The sequence below is a fragment of the Chelonia mydas genome, chromosome 2 (assembly GCF_015237465.2).
Source record: "Chelonia mydas isolate rCheMyd1 chromosome 2, rCheMyd1.pri.v2, whole genome shotgun sequence".
Lineage (NCBI taxonomy): Eukaryota > Metazoa > Chordata > Testudines > Cheloniidae > Chelonia > Chelonia mydas.
The window spans coordinates 85001163-85021676 of NC_057850.1; the positions used below are offsets into that span (position 1 = coordinate 85001163).

General features: G+C 39.5%; 1 protein-coding gene across 6 annotated transcripts in view; it reads left to right on the forward strand.

Annotated features, from left to right (window-relative positions):
* Nucleotides 1-20514, forward strand: part of ARHGAP28 (Rho GTPase activating protein 28) — a 92456-nt gene that overhangs the window by 57534 nt on the left and 14408 nt on the right. For 5 of the 6 annotated variants that reach the window (XM_043539840.1, XM_007062320.4, XM_043539838.1 and 2 more), the window contains exons 4-10: nucleotides 5700-5787; nucleotides 7234-7391; nucleotides 11136-11301; nucleotides 11415-11506; nucleotides 13239-13316; nucleotides 18038-18200; nucleotides 20144-20226. In XM_043539840.1, the coding sequence (XP_043395775.1) occupies nucleotides 5700-5787; nucleotides 7234-7391; nucleotides 11136-11301; nucleotides 11415-11506; nucleotides 13239-13316; nucleotides 18038-18200; nucleotides 20144-20226 (828 nt within the window). The remainder of the gene's footprint in view (nucleotides 1-5699; nucleotides 5788-7233; nucleotides 7392-11135; nucleotides 11302-11414; nucleotides 11507-13238; nucleotides 13317-18037; nucleotides 18201-20143; nucleotides 20227-20514) is intronic. The other variant, XM_043539841.1, reaches the window with a different exon arrangement.

Here is a 20514-nt window from a genome sequence, read left to right on the forward strand (position 1 = left end):
GGACACATGCTATTTACTCAGCAATCTTAGCAGTGAAGTAAAACCTGTGTAATGAAGCAATAGGGAGCAAGTATGCATAAGCAGTTAAACACCTGCAGGCTTCTTTGTGATTGTTTCATTGGGAACCTTATTTCACTAATAAAGCAAATAGAAGCCCATTCATGATTCATTTGTTCGGGAATGAACTTTTCTTCTGTAGGGTCTCATCCACTTGTCCCTGAGGACAGATATAGAATTACCATTGCTTATCCCCATGCATTGTATCTACATGGATTTAGAGTAACAGCCGTGTTAGTCTGTATTCGTAAAAAGAAAAGGAGTACTTGTGGCACCTTAGAGACTAACCAGTTTATTTGAGCATGAGCTTTCGTGAGCTACAGCTCACTTCATCGGATGCATAGCATATCGGATATGCTATGCATCCGATGAAGTGAGCTGTAGCTCACGAAAGCTCATGCTCAAATAAACTGGTTAGTCTCTAAGGTGCCACAAGTACTCCTTTTCTATATACACACAGAGACCATGAAACAAAACTTCCTCCCACCCCACTCTCCTGCTGGTAACAGCTTATCTAAAGTGATCATCAAGTAGGGCCATTTCCAGCACAAATCCAGGTTTTCTCACCCTTCCTCCCCCCCCCACCCCCCCCCCCACACACATACAAACTCACTCTCCTGCTGGTAATAGCGTGGGGGGGGGGTGAGAAAACCTGGATTTGTGCTGGAAATGGCCCTACTTGATGATCACTTTAGATAAGCTGTTACCAGCAGGAGAGTGGGGTGGGAGGAAGTTTTGTTTCATGGTCTCTGTGTGTATATAATGTCTTCTGCAGTTTCCACGATATGCTATGCATCCGATGAAGTGAGCTGTAGCTCACGAAAGCTCATGCTCAAATAAACTGGTTAGTCTCTAAGGTGCCACAAGTACTCCTTTTCTTTTTACATGGATTTAGTTGATCATGTGCCCTAAATCTACATACTAAAAACTCAAAAGCAGCATGCATGAATTTAAATGAGTAACTCCTGTTGTCCTTAATGCGGATCATAGCTAAACTGCCAAGCCCTGTTTTAAAAATGTATAGTGAAGCTTATATTGTTGAAAAATTGTAAGAAACTGCCTTTTTCCATGAAATTATTCAGTCCTTCTCATTTGTTTATTTTTTCCAGAAGGTTCATGCTAATAACCTGCAAAAGTCCATTAAACAGACAAAGTACAGCTGCTTCACCTTCAAATAGGAGTTCAAAAGTAAAACATCTGGAGAATTAGCTTAATGGTCTCAGTCTCCAGTTTAAAATAGCCTCCCTGGAACCACAGGTTCATATCCCAGCAAGATTGGCACAGTACCACATCCTCCAAGTACCATGGTTTCTCTTGGTTAAGACTCCAAAATCCCAGACTACTTTGCCCAGACATTAAAGATCTCATGGCACTTTTTGTAAGATTAGGCATTTTCCTTAGGAGAAATATCTATTATCTGTCTTAAAGTTCTGGGTTTCTTGTCACTTTTTACAATGAGGTATTGGAATGTTAATCACCCTATGAAACATCTTAGATACAATATGTATGGGTAGAATGTGCAGTTCCTGCAGCAAAATGAACTTTAATTACTCTAATAAAAAGCAGTCACCAGAAAAAAAAAAAAGTTACACTAGTGCTTTTTGGTTGCACAGAGTGTTGAATCTGATGATCTTTTGTTGATCTGCTGGTCTTTTTCTTGTGTCTCACTAATGAACTGGAAGTCCCAGAACTATGTTAAAGGCATGGTCTTCAAGTTTTCATTGTACAATTACCGTTTTAAATACTGAGCCCATCTAATTGTTCTGCATTGTGAAAGTCGAATATAAGATTTAAAAAAGGAACTGTTATGGCAGTCTTAGGATTTCTCATTCTTTCTTCCCATGAAATTGTTCAATTCTACAGAATTCAACCTATATTGCTACACACTTATTGTAGTTGCAGCCATAGTTCGCACATTCATCTTCATTACTATAGGGGAGAGATCTAAAGGGCAGCCAGGCAGCAACCTCCCATTGAAAGTCAATATGAGTTGGGCTCTCAACTGCTGTGACATTGAAAATCTCCCTCTGTGTGACTAGCTGCTATGGAATTTTGAAAGACTTATTTATCACTTCTCCGGTGATTAGGAGACATGTAGGGAATGAATGTTGGCAGTTTAGTGCACAATGACTGATGTACCTTGGCTGAATCACTGGTATCAGAAAAATCATCTTTTCTGCAAGTGTTTGCGTACTAGTCTGAAAAGCCATGCAGGACTTTTAATCACCTCTGCCACATAATGCCACATAAAGAGTTAGTCTCTCCACATAACAATTTGTGTAACCCTCTACATTAAAAGAAGAGATGCAGTCTTCATCCAGCCCTCTAGGCATCATAAACACTACAGCTGCCCAGAGGAGCGGGATACAGGATGGATAACTATCTTCTACTCTTAATGATGACGAAAAGGGTGATTAAACCACAAGGTGAGATTTCTTTTTATGAGGGTGACTCACTTAGCTTTGCCCAGTGGCAAAAGGAGAAGAATACAAATGGTTAGCATTTGGGCTGCATAAATAGCTATAAAGAGCATTCTGCCTTTCTTTTTCTATTTTTAATTTACTTCGTTGTCAGCAAGCAGAGACAACAGGCACCAGGGGGAGGAAAGCATCCTAAGCAAATTGCCAGGTTTATTGAAGTTTTCCACACTACACAGAGAAGGAAAAACTGGGTTTTTAGACTCATTTGAAACCTGTTGCCTCAGTCACTTGCATAATGAATTGGAGATCTTAACACCAGGGTTATCCAGCCAAAACAGGCATAAAGCCAGATTATGAATGATCCCTGCGTGGGTGCACAAGGAGGCGAATATGGCACAAGGAGTCCTTGTATCCATGCTTAGAGGCTAGCCACAGTTACAGATCCTTCACTCTGCTGAGCACAGGACTACTCCCAAAAGAACACAAACCACCCCAAAGTTAGTGGCAAGAAAGTATAACTCTGTTCTGCCCTGTTCACAGCCCTGTTCTGCCTCCCTTCGAGCCAGAACAGCTAACCTGGTTAGAAATGGGAAACATGCTACATCCTTCTAGGGCAAGGTGCAACGGGTGTGCCATCCAGGAACTCCCTGAAGCTTCAAGGAGAATAGTGCTCCCTTGAAGCAATCTCACTCTCCCCTGGATGAGGCAACTCTGTCCCACCTCTAAAACAGAGCTGTGCACATCAGGCACAACTGGTCAAATGCTGTGGCACGTCAGTCACTGAGGCCGGATTCTCATGGGTGTTGAACGCCAACAGCTTCCATTAAGGGCTCTAGGAGCTACAAGTGCTCAACAGATCTGAAAATCAGGCAGTTTGGTGCCTGGTGCCACCTGTCAGTAAAGTCCAAAAGTGGGAAGCAAGTTAAGCTCCAGACTAACGAAGGACCTGACCCTGCACCCTTTGATAAGTAAAACTCCTCTTGATTGTCAGAGGAGTGTTGCTCAGAGTAGTGCATGAAGGACCAGGATCTAATTTAAAAAATAAATCACTAACTAAACTAGAGGCATTTGCATGAAAAGGCATTGGCACTTACAATGCTTGGAAATATGAATCTATCAAAAAGCAAAGGCAGCTAGCAGCATGAACAGAGCTTTCACACTAACATCTTTTTAGTGTTTATGTGTCTTGGCTGCAGCGCTGACATTAAAATGTTGCCTTTGTGATGCTCTGATGATTTTGTTTTTACATCTTCTGTACAGTGGAAAGCGTTTAAAGGAAACGAGCACTTCCAGCTCCACCTTTTTCTTGCTAGTGAGATTTCCTCTTCCTGTGAACATAGTGCAAGTAAACACTGGAGGCATTTTTAGCATCAGTAATGACTTGGTGGACAACTAACTGGGGGCCAGAATCAAGATACCTGCTCTGAACCAAATCCTGCCTTCATGGAACCGCGTCCAAGTCAATGGCATTGCACACATGTAACGGGGGGGGGGGGGGGCAGATTTTGGCTCACTTGGTTTAGCACATTTATTGGAAAATGAGCTTTCTAATCTTTTGTTTTTAAGGGACACTATCAATACATACAAATCATGTACTAACAAAAATGGAGGAGATTCTCTGTCCCAATCTGCTCCCTTTTTCTTGCTTAGGTGGTATAACAAGCAGAAACCTCCTGTAAATCCCCTATCATGGTAGAGTCCCCTGCTCACACAGAGCCTTTGGAGTTGACTCTTACATGCCCCTGCCTTTACTGGTGAGGAGGCAAGAGGCTGGAATGTGTTGCATTTTAGTTATTCCCAGCATTGTTTATAGGGGATTGTACCCAACGGACTCATATTAGAGCAGCTTGCAAGCTGCTCTAAACCACACTGAGGTTGAGGCAGAGAGTAATTGATGCATAGCTGGGTCCATAATAATCGCCCTTTCCCAAATTGTATGCCCAGCAGAAACGGGATGCAACAGAGAGAGTGCCCTGTTAGCTTTCCCTGTGTATAACACCTTATGTTATCAAGGCTGGAAGGATTTTACAAATCTAATTTATGTTCACCATTTCTTTTATTTGCCTACTTTTTGCATTTCGCACAGCTTGTCATAAAACATTTCTTTTAATGCTGGGCTTTTAAAAATCATAAAATCATGCTACCATATTTCATTTCTTTTATTACATAGCCCTTGCTTTTTAATGGATTATTGTTCAAAGGAAACCTTGTGACTCAAATCCTGTTTGCTATCAGGTTGGTAGCCTATTAAATGGACTCTCTCAGGAGAGATTTTATTCATCTTACATTTGACTTTGTTATCCAAATAACTCAAAGGATAAGATTGTATAAAACAACTGCATAGAATCATGGGACTGGAAGGGACCTCAAGAGGTCATCTAGTCCAGTCCCCTGCACTAAGTACTATCTCATGATCTATTCCAAAGCTGCTAATCACAAGGGCAAATTCAGCACATAAAAATGTGTCACACCAAGGGAAAGTTACCCTTTGACTTTCAGCCTCTGGTTTTGTGTGTGTGTCTCTCTCTCACACACACACACACACCATTTTTACACAGTGCAAAACAATTTTCTGGGCAAAACCAAACAAAACTAAGCAATAGGAAAGAGATTTTTTTTTTAATTGTTTGCTGCTGTCTGATAAAGAACCTGTGTCATTCATGTAACCCCGGTTTCCACACGCTGTAGCCAAGGGGAGGAAAACGTTGCAGTGCATTTTCAGCTGGTTTTGGCCATCCGTTTATTTACATGTTACAGTTCCAATCCTGGAGGGTACTGAGTGCCTTCAGTTCCTGCAGCCCCTCAGTGGGAGTTGAGGGTGCTCTATTCAGCACTTTTCAGGAGGTGCACAGCACCTTGCAGAATGTGACCACTGTGATTAAAAGCAAGATGAATTACACATTGATACGAACCTTTAACTTGCTGCAGGTATCTGAAGCAATTTCATTAGTTAATTTCAGTCATTACACAGGGGAGAACTCATTAGCTGTGTAAAGCTGTGGCTATACTCACTGACCTCAACATGATCCACATCTCCAGCCTGAAGAAGATTCCCTGCCCAGGCTGGGTAATGAAAATCTCTCTGGCAAATCAGAATGGATTGTTTAAATTTAGTGGCAAAAACATAAGCTGGGATTGATACACTGTTGATTGAGTTGTACAAGTGTCTGTCCACATGCCTTTAATTTCATTGCAGTCTGATCATATTTCCTTGCCCATCAGCCCACGTTTGAGACAGCGCCAGTGTCACCAGTTCCTTCTAATGGTATCCAGCTTCCGGGACAGAAGCCAGTTTGGAAATCAGTGAGTTGTGAGTATGCCAACCTGTAACCAATATTCATTTGATCATAGAAATGAGAGCTAGAAAGTACCTTTGGGGGTCATCTGGTTAATCCACTATTTTAGGTGCTGAGACACACTACATGCTTTTCTTTAAGATTATTACTATTATTAATAAACATTTATATCATGGTAGTGCTCAAAGTCCCCATTTTGAATTGGGGCCCTGTTGTGCTGGATGCTTTACAAACATAGAACAGGGCCTGTAGTCTCTAATCTGTGGCCCAGTCTGCACTACAATTCAAAATATGTAAGTCAATTCCTGGGACCTAGTGCCATAATAGTGTTTTGTAAAGTGTTTCATAACATAGTTCGCTCTGTCTATCCTATAATTGGAAAGAGCGATAGCACCTGTATGGCAAGAATGATGTTTGAACCTCTGGTACTGCCAACCCCAAGTGTTCAAAAATCATGAGTCGAGTCCCCAATAACCATAAAATTGGCTTAAAAATCCTAAAATTGAAATCATGATGATAATACATTTTGGGCTCACTTTATTCATCTTGTTTCTAAGCCTTTAGGGTGCACTTGGGTCACGTTTCTAAGCTGCCTTTGAAACCTTGAGGGCTAAAAACTTACTCTTTATTTTAATAAAAGCCGAGATTCCTACCTAGTTGCACAAATCCAGGAGCTGGGACTTTAAGTATCATGAGACTCATGATAAAATCATGAAAGTTGGCAACACTAGAACTCATTCAGGCTAATACGCTTTGCAGTCTATGGAGACAGGGCATTTCTATAGTAGAAATTTCCCTCTTATGCCTACTAATTCTAGTGGGCAACTAATTTCTGGAACAGAGCAATAGATCATCTTGTCTTTTGGTTCCTGGATTCTATTAAAAATTCCAGTGGGGCTGGCCTGGCTTTGCAAACCAGATGGTAGCATGCTGAGCCCCGTCTGCACAGGTTGTGCCTGTTCTCTGTTTTTTATGCACCAAGAGCAGCAGTAATGGGAAACTGTAAGGGAAAAAAAAACCCAGTGTAAACTACGATGCCCAGAGAAACCGTGTTAGCAGCACTTTTCTATCCATAACTTTAAAAAGAAAAAAAGATTTTTCACTGAACAAATGCAGAAATAGTTTCCCTAGCCAGGATAGACAAGATCATTATGCACAAATGTGATAACGAGATTGATTCTTCTGCTGACCAACAGAAAATTACAGCTTAATCACCTTCTGCACAAATATTAACAGCAAAAAATCTAAAATAAAAATAGGGCTTTGATTTCAGAAAGTACAAGGGCTTATTTCCTCCATACAAAACAGGAACACGCGTTATTGTTATGCTGAAATTCCCCTGGGAAGCTCTTCCCTTAACACTTTCACAAGCTTTTTGTTTCGTTTTTACCATTTTTAATGTCTCTGCACCAAACACAAACAAACCTTCAGTATTCATATATAGTCTCCCTTGTTTTCAGCTAATAGCTGTCTAGACTGTGGACTAGATAAAGACAGCCCATCAGTAACAGAAGAGCTATCCTATGAGGTTTCTTTCTCAGAATCCATCACCGTGGTCCCAAAAAACAGAGAACGGCAGAACAACCTGAGATTCAAAAAGGATGATTCTGCTTTGCCTGTAAGTTTAAACCCCTCGTGTTTACTCAATAGTTCTTCTTTACCCAATTCATTTCCTGCTTCATTTCCCCCACTACAGTGAAGTCTCTTAAGACATATTGGATTTCCTTCAATATATGTGTTTTAATACTTTATATATTTGTAAAGGCTTCCTGCTGTGTTTGTCTGTCGCCGACCACGCAGCATTCCCAGTGAGGCACCAAAGCCGAAGCGTGTGCTTAGTCATGGACACATCTTCTACCCAACGCAATTTAGCGTACATACCCCAATATTTAAAAATTGTATTGCATTGTGTCGCCCACAAACCTTTCGCATAAAAACAAAGATCTGGCACTGAGAGTGGCAATCCATCTTTATTACTTGAACTACTCCCTTTACCTTTCTTGACGTGGGTTTTAAATTTCTGTGTCTGAAATCTGTTAGACTCAGACATGAGAGGAAGAGTGAACATTGGTTCTGTTCACTAGTAGCACAGATTATCTCAGATTAGTATTTGATGCAGGTACAGCATAGGAGATACCAAATCAGTAATCAGGGACAAAAGATTATTGTCCCGCCAGGTATGCATAATGTAGTCTATCAGTTAGATGGCATTCTCCCTCTGAGCGAGCTGGAAATTTATTGATTCCATCAGCCTCTAAGGGTGGACCATTAAAACAAGTCCATCATCTTGAGAGGAAATGTGTGCCCTAACCCCCAAACTTGAGGGTTTCATGATCAGTCTGTGACAAGGATGTAATCACAACCACCATCCCGCCATCCAATAAAAGCCTAAACACTGGCTCCAGACATTAGCCAGACGTAAGAGTCAAGCCATTAACTAAGTGGGAGAGTCCCACAAACGTCACATTGGCCATGAGATCCTAAATTGATCCGGACTAGTTGTCGTCTGCATGGATGCCGAATTCACCAAGAACAATCAGTTTGTGTGTGTCTAGCACCACCAATGGAGAAGACCTAAGGAACCTCAAATTTCCATATTGCAGTAGGGTGATAAGTATCAAGTAGATTACATATGTCATGGAGTACAGTCTGATTGCTCTGTGGTGATAATAATTTGAGCACCTTTGGGGAATCAGGCTGTCTCCCTAGTTATCGTGGTCCTGGCATACTGAACTTTCCTCCTTGGTCCTGTTACTAGAAAACCTCTACCCTTCCCCTAACACAGTGACATTCCGCCCTCAATTTTAGAGATGTTACCTATCCTACACCCTCCTCCAACCATAAGATGGACCACCTAACTGGCATGGCAGAGCAATCTGGGGCAAGTAGCATACGGAAGGCGGCCTGTACTGATGGGTACGCAACTGAATAGTTTCAGAGAAGTTCACAGACGTGTTTCAAGTGGACAGTTTTGCATGCAAAACTGTGGGTTTTGTGGAAAGCATGTAGTGTCTGTGCACACACATACATAGAACTAAGCAACTCTGGGAGAAAGGTTGCCTCCTTAAATACAATCTCTTCCAATGCTCCCGCAGGGATGATACACCTCCACGCCACCCCTACACAGGACTACGTTCAAACTGCACAATCTAGCCCACTGGCAACATGATAAATGGAATGTAATCCTAGATGTTGGAGAAATAAAACCCTATTAGCACATCGAGTCCATCCAAATACAGTACATAGTCCCCCACACAGACGATGTGTCAGATAGTAAACTGACGCAACGTAGGATCTGGAGCCAAATGCCAGGAATCTAATTTCTAAAAACCAGAGATTAAGTACATTCAAAATTTATTACAACTTTAATACTGTATAGTTCTCTGACTCTGTGGTTTGCTGTGCTCTATGCCATAGATTCCCAGCGCTGTTCTTACAAAGAGAGACAGGCCCAAACCTCATGTTAAGACTACATCACATCAAAATGCCTCTAGGAGACAACAACCCACCAAGGAAAATCACAGTAGTGATTTTTTTAAAAATACTTAGTCCTTCCTTTGGCAAATGAGGCTTGCAAAGAGGCCCTTTCATTCCTTATTCCTCTCTTATGTCCCTATATATATATATAATTTTTTCACATTTTCAGAGTGATTTAATATGCTCTGTTTGAGGTTTCTTTTCACCTGACGAAACACTGCAAATGAGATTGCCTTGTGTTTCACACTTTAGGTACATCAGCAGTTTTACTTTGCTTCAATGGTTTGTCATTGCAAAGACTCTTATCGTATGTTCTATGAATGAAATAATAGAACTTTTAGATTTTGGGGGTCATTTTCTATACTTCCCAATCTTCCCTATTTGGCCAGAGGATGATGGTATCTTGCAGTGCTTCCTATTTCCCCCTGTTTAGGATCATCTCCTGCTTTAAAGAACACTGGGAATGGAGTGTTGGAGATCCTGGCCTCTGGAACTCACTTCCTCTGTGGTCAGTTGGAGCTTTGTCCTCTGTTGCTTTTAGAGCACAATGCAAGATGTATCATTTTTGTTTGCCTTTTCCTTGACTATTGTTTCTCTGTTTGATGGCTTTTATTGAGAGATGAGTTAAAACCAGGGCATTGACCCTGAATACATTTTAATTAAAAGGGAGGGATGGATTCACATCCCTAGAAGGTTTTAGTTCCAAGTTGGATCCCCAAAAGTAGAGATGGCTTGTAGCACTATTTATTTAGTTAGTGCTTATGACTGGTTTGAATTACATAATGATGCCAAGGTTCCACAGATCTATGCACAGCACAAGTTTTTATAATATTAACGATGATAATGACATCAAAACATATGAAAAGAGCCCCTTTTCACTTTTTTTTTTATAGCTTGACAGCAGGAAACATCACATATCCTGATGCAGCAATATTCCTATTTTCATGTCCCAGAAGTTGCAAAGTAGCATTCAATTCATGCAAATGATCCATGGATTTTACTTTCATAAGTGTTCCTTGGCCTTTTAACATTTATGTTTCATTGTACTCACCCTAAAGCAGTCCTGTATAATAAGTCAAAGTCAGTGCCTATGTAACACCAGCAGACCCCAGTCATCACTGGCCAGGGTCAAACTTGGGACCTCTGGAGCTTAATGCATAAGCCACTTCGGCATGAGCTAAAAGACACCTCTCTTTTAGCCAAGGCTGTAACAAGCTTATCAAGTTCTAGCTGGCCTAGGTGCCACTAGAGGGGGATAGAGTGCCACAACAAGCAGGCATGAGTTACATCGAGATGGAATTGGGATTTAAGTGTTCTGTCTTTGAGTAATGTGCTCAGATCATGAGACCGTGCTTCCTTCAAAGTGCAAACAACATATAGAGCTACTTCCTCCATCACTGATATGCAGCCATTTCTGTGATGAAATGTTGCTGCTGTTTAATAACATCAAGCAATATTATGGAAGAATTTAAGAGGAGAGAGGTGGATTATTAAATCCTGTTGGAACTAGAGAGGAAAGTTTAGTTAGAATATAGTGTAGCTAATTGTTGAAAATTGGAATATGTCCAGGACATCAGGGTTAACATCCCTGCTTTTGTGAAAATTGCCAAGAGATCTATAACTGAGCACAAAGGATCAGGTGCTCAGTTGTACATTTCAAATTAAAGTAGTCATTAGCACAAGGTCCAGACAACATGCAGGAGCATGGGTTCAGCTCTGAGTTAGCTCACCCATCAAATCACCACCACGTGACTTCTTGTAGCACCAGGACATATCTTTTTTTTTTTTTTTTTTTTTTAAAGCCTTTTTCACAAAGAGTAATTTTAAAAACTAAACATTTCTCAAGCATGTAAAATAAAACCCTATTTACATATACTTCTTGTAGAAATTTATTATTCGAAAAAGCCAATTTGGCCTGACAGAGGTTGGAGACCTATCTCTTGAAGACATGAAGAAAATTCGCAATCTCTCTCTGATTGAATTAACAGCCTTCTATGATGCTTTGGGAATAGAACTAAAGAGGAACCGAACAGAAAGAATCAAAGGACGAGGTAAACGTGCAGTGGTAGCTGGCTGACAGGTGTCTTGTGATTTGTAGTACTTAGTAAGAAGATGCTTATTAGGCTCCACTTTCTCTCTTTCTTTTTACATCGTTTTCAAAAAGAAAATGGCCTTTTTGGAGTCCCTCTCACGATCCTGTTGGAAAACGATCAAAAGAAGGTGCCTGGAATAAAAATTCCTCTCATCTTTCAAAAAGTGAGTAGAACAAAATCATGTGTGGCTTGAATTTTCCTCATTAGCATTGACACTCAAACAGACATCAGATAAAAGAAGACAGACTTTAATGGCTTCAGGGTGTTTGCAATTTATTTCTGTCCATATGTTGTGATTTAAACATCTCATGAGACTTAGATCAAAAAACTATTCTTGAATATCGTGCATGCTGGGAGTTTTTCAATTTGGGGAGTATATTTATAATATATTGCACAGGAAATGTACAGAACCAACTGGATAGGATTCTGCTCCCCTTTTCATTTGACATGTAGATCAATGAAATGTTTTTGAAAGGGGAGCATTTATAATTTCACATTATTTCAAATTGCAGACCTGTTGATTTATCTGAGATTATCAGAAGTGAACTAGTGTCATCTGAATGAGGTGCATAGAGCCAAGAAGATGATCATTTAACTGAAATAGTGTGATGCTACAGTGACATCCAGTGTATGGCTCAGTTAGACACACACCTGCGTGTACACACGCATACACACACAGATTTATATGGACATCCAGTTTTAAGATTAAAGTCACATTTAACTGTAAATACCTCCTGAAAGAAAACAAGAGCTAGTATCAATTAATTTAGATAGAGTCAATTTGGCACATTTGTTATTAATCTCTGTATTACCAGCAATCAACTTCACTTCATTCCTCGATAATTTCACTTTGGGAAGTTATAGAGCCATGCAAATTATTGATTTTTTGATACTTTGGCTGACTAAAAAAAAAAAAAAATTATTTGGGGCCAAACGAAATGGTTCATTTGACCCTAATCAAAATGTTTCATTTAAGTTCTGAGGATTTTTACCTTTATTCAAAAATAAAATTGAAGTGAAATTTAAAACAAAAAGTCATTTTGAATCAAAAAATCAAAATGTTTCATTTTGCAAATGACAAAATTTTTTTTTTTCAGCCAAAACAATTTGGCAAATCTGACATAAATTCATGACATATTTTCATCAACCCAAAGCTGTATTTTTGGTGAAAAAAAGTTTTGTTTGAAACATTTTGTCCTGCTGTAGATCTGATACCGTGTTAAAGAAAGAGTGTTAGTGATAGAGCTGGAGGAGGGCAGTTCATAATGAAAATCCAGAGCCATGTGAATAAATGCAACAAAATTAGTCTTTTCCCACTTTTGCATTTTGTCAAAACAAAAATACTCTGCACTGAATGTTTGTAAAGAAGAAATGCTGAGACCAGAGAGGTCTATTCACATTGTGTATGGACATCCCAGAAAGAACTTTCCTAAGATTATTTTCTTGTCTAAGTTCTCAGTTCTGCCTACACATTTATTAATAGGCTTTTCTATGGTGCTCATCACCATAATAGTTGAGCATCTCACAAACATGAAGGAAAGTATCCTCATAGCTCCATTGTGTGGTAGGGAAATCAGTGTGACTTCTTGCTAAGAAAGATACTTTGCAATGTAAGGATGGCCCCATTATTATTAATTTATTATTAGAACTACAGAAGTTCCAAGAGTCCCAAGTTAGGGGGCTCTTGTTGTACTAGGAGTTGTACAAACACATAGGAAAACATGGTTTCTTCTCTGAAAATTCACAGTTTTAGGAACACAGAGCAAGTTCTGATTGATTTGCTAATATGGGTATTTATTATTCTTGATGATAAACTAGATCATCAAATGGTTTTTAGGGGAGGTAGGTTGCTAAAAGGTAAATAGTATTTTTAAAATGCTGCTGTTGCATTTTAGCTGTTGCTCAAGCTTGAGGAAACGGGTTTAGAAACGGAAGGAATTCTTCGAGTTCCTGGATCTGCCTCAAGAGTTAAGGTACCTGTGTTTTCTCATTCACCTTCTTGTAACCAGTAGAGTCTGTACAAAGTGGCAAAGTTTGTATAAGGAGATTCTCTGTCCCATTATTACCAGTAAAACCAGTGGCTTGTCATTTGCTTCCTGAAACTGAGGACCATAACTTGGCATGGTCTAATGTTTTATTTAGAGGACACATGGACTCAGAAGTGCAGCTCTCCTCCACTAAACCTGTGAGGAAGGCCCCTCAGTTTAGAACTTATCTGACCTCCTGGTCACTCAGAACTGCTGTGATCTCACTTCTTTTATTTTAGCTTATTTCAGAAATACTGAGTCACTAGACTGAGGTTATCAAGGAATTTAAGCTAAAGATCTGACTCCACATAATTTTAAGCTTCTTGTAATATTATTACTCATTTGTCCTTTGATTGGAGTTTTGGGGTCCCACGTTTGGAACTGTGAGACGTATGTCCTGCTGCTCAGTTTGATGAAATGAAGTACTCCATTTTCATAGCACATATGAGTAGGATTGGGCCCACTGGCCTGTGCTTGTGACAGTCAGTGGCTTTGTTTGCCCCCCCAATACGTACCATATTATTAGCAAGTAGACTATAATAATACATGCCTTCCTGTAATGCTTACTGTAAATTAATACATCTGTCTTATGGTATGAAAAATGAGGTTTTCTCTGAGTGACGAGAGTGATGTCATGATATGTGGACTCTCAGTTCATCTTAAACTGAGGCCATTATTAAAGAAAGTAGCAATAAACTAAAGAGACAAACAGCCTTTCACACAGCTTAAATTCTAGCTTTGTCTTCCTTGTTTACCAGAGGCCCCACCTGCCTGGAACTCTATACAATACACAAAGACATCTTTCTAGTGACTGAATAATATACTGCAAGTAACCTATTGTTACAGGTGAGATTCACAGTTGCCAACTTTCATGCGGTAAATAAGCACCCCAACTTTCACAATAAGCCAAAAATCAAGCTAATCCCATTTCAAAACAAGGCCAAAACAAGCCAGTCCCTAAGAACCCCAACATTCCTAGATCCCTCGCCCCCCGGCATGCAGTCTGGGACTGTGGTGGGCCCGCTGTGCAATCCCTGACCCCCCCCCCCCCGCTTTGCCTCCCCTTTTTTTGCTGGGAACCAATCAAAGAAAGGGAAGCAACAAACTATAACAAGCAACAGGCCAAACAAGCTACAAGCCAAAAACTAGCCAACAAGCAACTCACGAGCCAATTCAGCCGAAAACAAGCCCAGTTTCTGTGTTTTTTTTCACAGTTTTGGCATGTCTGGTGAGATGACTACAAAGCAATGCTTAGTAGGTCTGGCACTCAGACCATTAAATGAGAGAACAGGTCTAGACCATAAAAAAATCTCCAATAGTTGGTTCTCATTCACTTACAATCATTCGCTTTTGCCTGGCATTAATAACTCAGTATCTTTGTATTTTTTCCTTTGGTTTATACATTTTAAAATGATTCCTGCTCCCCTGGTTATAACTGAATATTCCACCAGCAAGAAAAATAACCTTCCTACATATAGTAAGTTAGGCTTCCCAGTACTGTGACATCTGCACAGTGTAAAACAAGAGTGCTTCAGAAACTTGGAGAATCCTGCATGTTCTTTAGCGGGTTCGGTCACGTGATTAGTAATAGCTAATAAAATATGTGACAAGAGGAGGCTTTGTGTGAGAGACCTGTATAATAATGATATGCTTCTATGACGCTTCCACACTGAGCAGTTCATTTCACGTTTAAAAAAACAAGTGAGGAGTTTGCAGAAGGTAAATATGTTTGTTGGAGCTATGCAGATGAGGGATGGGTCATTCATGGGTGTAGAGGGAATCAGATGGGGCCTCATGATATTTACTTTGGATAGGGCCCTGCAAATTTATGTCTGAAGATGACTAATGCCATAGTAGGGCTTGATCCTGCAAGGTACTGAGCACTTTTTCGTGCTGAGCACCTCAACTCCTCCTGACTTCATTAGGTGTTCAGCACACTCAGCACCTTCCAGGATTGAGCCCCTAGCCTGGACAGAGACTCTCCAGCTTCCTGATTTCAATTTCCATTACTATACATATTTTTTTATTCTTTCACTTTTTCTGTACATAATGTAGACTTTCTATGGGGTTTATGTGACAGGGGTGCTTTGTGTCTTTTGTTAATTAGCTTTTGTAGTCTGTGCACATACTACACACTCTCTTGTTCTGCTATTCTGACCTGTACCCAGAGAATCACTTTGTGCTATGTGTCTGACTTTCCTATACCGGGTGGTAAGTCAAACATCCACATGAACGATGTCATGTGTTTTATTTGAGTTTTTATTCATTTAAGTGTGTCCAACAAAGTCAACCAGTAGGGGATAGAGGGAAAGCTTTTCCTAAGCAGTTCCAGATTTCATCCTTCAAAGCCATCATATATTATTATGACATGAATATTTGAGGGCATTCCAACTCAACATTAGTTCTTGTTTTTAAAAATCAAGAGCATATGGACGTGCTTAAAAGTTACTTTAAATAACAAAAAAGATAGAAGAAATAAATACAAATTTTCCTCTGCCTCTAAGATGTGTGGTATGCACTGAACCAAAATGTATGTTAAGCTACTCTCTTGTAAGCTCAGAAACAAAATGAAAAAACAAACAAAAAAGACTGTTACAAGAATATATTTCTAAAAACTAATTACACACAAATGAAGTGTATATGTAGAAAGTCGATGTCTCTCTTCTCAGTTCTCTCTGTTTCTGGGACCTTCCTTCCATTCTTGAAATACTAAACAGCAAAATCTTGAAAGCTCTTTCTCTTCCCTTGTGGTTATAGTGAAGTGATGGGCCTTGCTCTGTATTTCTCAGTCAGGGTAGTTAATCCTGATGTTTGAATGGATTAGGTGCAAGAGATGTGACTGTAAAGGAGGTTGAGATAGCAGAGAATGCAGCCAAAACAGTGTGCTAGTAAGAATGGTATTGTAACACTATACACCAAATCCTGAATGACTTTATATTTCTGTTTGTGCCAACAGTTTCACTTCATTACATGTAGCGGCATTTGATATACAATTTCCTTCCATTGATGTGAGGCATGTTAAGCACACTATTTATTTTTAACAACTCTTCTTTCTGAATATTTTCTTGCCGATTGCTAATGCAGATTTGATGAAAACATGATTAAAAACAAGCACATGAAATATAGAGCCAAATCCTGCTCAGATAAACAGTCCCGTTGAAATCAATGACATTCTTTGTGTCTGTAAGGCAAAAGCAGCTAGGAGTGATTAGAAAAGATACTTAATTTTAAATGTGATGATTATGAATGAGAAGACAAATAGTGAAACTCTTACAGCCAGACAAGGCCATTTTTCAAGAGATAAAGGTACAAACCAGACTGCCGTTTGTAAGGTCGTCTTTGGAATATCAATTTAAAGAAGCTTTCCTTTCTAGCTTTCTAGTAGAGCAACAATCTGTTTAAATGAAAATTAAGTTAGTATCTTTTGCCTAGGCTATAACACACAAGCTTTTTTTCTTAATTTATATTGGCAATTTTTGTCCTCTTAAGAGGCAGCAATTTAGCAGTTCTTTGTGTTGCTGTCTTCAGCACTGTCAGACAGTGAAATGTTCCTCTTCACTTAGAACTTCTTCACATTCAGGCTATCAGTGGAGAATATCAATGTAAAGTGTTAACGTCCCAATCCCTGAATCTTATTAACATATCAGATGGGGTTGTTTGTTTGTTTGTTTTTGCGGGGAGATTGGACTTTCCAAACCGTAATCCAGAGTTTGGGCCAAATTCTGTTCTCATTTGGTACCCTGCTCTCTTTATAAAAAGAAAAGGAGTACTAGTGGCACCTTAGAGACTAACCAATTTATTTGAGCATAAGCTTTCGTGAGCTACAGCTCACTTCATCAGATGCATCCGATGAAGTGAGCTGTAGCTCACGAAAGCTTATGCTCAAATAAATTGGTTAGTCTCTAAGGTGCCACTAGTACTCCTTTTCTTTTTGCGAATACAGACTAACATGGCTGCTACTCTGAAACCTGCTCTCTTTATGTTCACCATCCACACACACGTGGGGTTTTTAACTACTTACACTTCAAAGCTGATTGGACCCTAGTTCTAGAGCACAGATGCCAGAAAACAATTGGTTTAAGTGGGAAGCCAGGATAATACAATAACTATTTTACCTGCCTGCAGGTTTTGGCCAGAGTTGTGTCAGAGTACTGAACTGGTACCGTAGAGGTCCTTAAAATTGATCAAACAAGTTGGCACTTGTCTGAAAAATAAGACTAGAGAAGAAAAGCAAGGACTTCTGTCTTCCAAAAAGCAGCCTAATTGTGACCAGACATGAGAAAGCTACCGGGGGGCTACCGGAAGCAGAGCTCTATATAGCTCAAAAGCTTGTCTCCCTCACCAACAGAAGTTGGTCCAATAAAAGATATTACCTCGCCCACCTGGTCTCTCTAATGGGAACTACTGGCATATACAAAACACATGCAGATTAAATGACTTTGAGGATGAATATCCTAGTCCCTTGTGTGTAGGGGTTAAAACCTCTTACGTGTGTTTTAAATAAAGAAAACAAACAATGGTGTAGAAATGTTTGTTCAAATAACTGTTCCATTTCAAATTCTATACTTCACAAAGCTTTCTTTGTTGCTCATGGCATTTGTGAGATGAAATAAAGCTCACCAATCAGAAGCTGTAATTAAAATCAGTCACTTTCTTTTGTCTTGTAGTATCTCCGTCAAGAAATTGAAATAAAATTTCATGAAGACACATTTGACTGGGACCAAGTACGAAACAATGACGCAGCAGGACTGCTGAAGATGTTTATAAGAGAACTCCCGAGCCCCCTCTTCACCGTAGAATATCTGCCTGCCTTCATCACACTAGTGGAAAGTAAGTAGAAAGAAATTAGTGTAAATGGATACATATGAAAAATACAAAATTGCTAAAGAAGATTGCCAGTATGTCATAACTATTTTGGTTTCCTGTAAGCTTTCTTTTCAAATGGTACTTGGCATATTTGACTAAACATATAGAAGTACCAGTTAAATAGCTATTTAAAGCAGACTGTGGTAAACATTGCAAGCACATAGTGGTTGAAAACTGGCTTTCGTACATAGATTTTACCATATTTCATTCACACGAACTATACATTTAGTGAATAAAAATTCTCTCCAGTGTAAAATCCAATCACCACACTATAGTTATTATTTTATTAGATTTTGTTTTCTTTCATGAAAGATTATTTTTATCAGGATCTTTGCGTAAGAAATGTATTAGCTTGTGGAAGGCTGCAGGTAACTAAGTTCTGGGTCCTAATTTTCCTGTGCATTCTGATTCTGAGCCACTTTTTCTATTTTCAGTTATAAGGATGCAGTAGTGCAGATTTTACTTAGTGAATTCCTGTTGACTTCAGTACAAGACTTGTTGGGGTTAGGGCTGAATGAGAAGAGCAGAATGGTGCCTTTATTGGGTAAAATGGTAATAGACCCTATGTTCTTATAAAGTCAGATTGTGACCAAGCAGTCTGTGTATGTTCAAAGAAGGAGGGAAGTTCTAGCAGTTTACTCCATCTTGCAAACTGCACACAGGCTGGTCATGAGGCTCACTTGAGAGCATGGAGCTAGGACCTCTTGGGGGAGAGTATGAAGGAGGTGAGATTGACGAGAAATGACCGCACTCTTCACCCCATAAGTAGTAAAGCAGCAACAACATTTCCTCTTCCTCCCCCTACTCACCCATCCACTCTTCATGTTAGGGAGCTCCAGGAGTCCTTATGTTTCCAAGAGTCACATACTGCACTCAGAACAGGCTAGTGCCTTTAAAGCACGATGGCCTTAGAAACCTACGCTCATGCTATACATTTTTATAGAGAGCCAGATTTGGAACTAGGCACAAGCGTGAAATTAAAATAAAAGAAGGATAAACAATGAACCTACAATCTAATGGCAGATGGGTCCAGTAAATCACTTAACAAAGTTAGTCTGAAACTATTCTGAAAATAAATTTTGCCATATCATCTTGAAACTGAGAAGTACTATATTATAGAAGTGTGATCTGATATACAAGGCAATCCCACAGTGACATCAAAGAGGAATTGGCCAGTAACCAGCACCGAAGGATTTAAGCCTTAAGTGACCCGGAGAATAGGTTATTCGGGGAATGTCTCCCCAAAAAGGAGAGATTTTTCTAAAGATCCCTGCACCCTGTAAAACCAGAATTGGAGATTAAAAACTAAGTTCTGTGTATTAGTATCATTAAATGTCTTCCTTCCTATTTGCCCAGATTAGTCCAATATAATTACAGGTCCACGACATGTAAGGAAAAAAATACCCATTAAACTTAGGACATTTCTGGTGAAAAGCCAACATTTAATTTAGAAAAAAAAATGAATGCCATGTATCAGAGCAGCATCTGGGATTCTCAGCACTTACTGCAGCAAGGACCCTTGCCATCTACAAAAGAAGTCTCTGCATCATTTCTCAGTATAATCTTTCCCCTTTAAATGTAATCCTATAGTTTGTCTTTATGGCCCTGTAGTAGTTGAAGATGAAAGCAGAGATAAAGTTCCAGATGCACAGCTACAGGGTAACTCAAGAGGGTGGGTGAAAAAGTGACCTTACTACCTCCCTGATCCTGTGGTAACTATATGCCATCCATTCCCAAACAGCATTGCCCTAAATCAACAGAAGGGAGGGGTTTGATAGAGGAGCTCTATGCCCTGGTTACACTGTTGGTGTAGTTGCAAAGTAGCCTCACCATGCATTTCAGAGTTCGTTCTAGCACAAATCTAATGGTAATTATTACTTTTAAAATATTAATTATTATATTCTTAGAAGTCTCCAAGGTCAAGTTACAGTTACAAGCTTTGCATCTGTTGATCATGTTGTTGCCTGATGCCAACAGGGATACAGCCAAGGTAGGTGTTTTGTTTGATGATTCCTGCATCTGTGTTCTTTGACTTTTAAATGAGAGTCTGGGTTTGTTCGTAACAGCAAATGATCAGAATCCTCATCCACAAAAATTTCCATGTTGGTTTGTTATCATCATTCTGAAAAGTTCTCCAGTTCTCTGGGGAACATCTAATGGAACACAGCTGGTTGTGATATTTATTAGGAATAATATCTGTTATGGATATAGCCCCTTGCTTAATAGTGAATGATTCACAAACATGGTTTTTTTTTTAATGTATTAATTATTGGCAGGT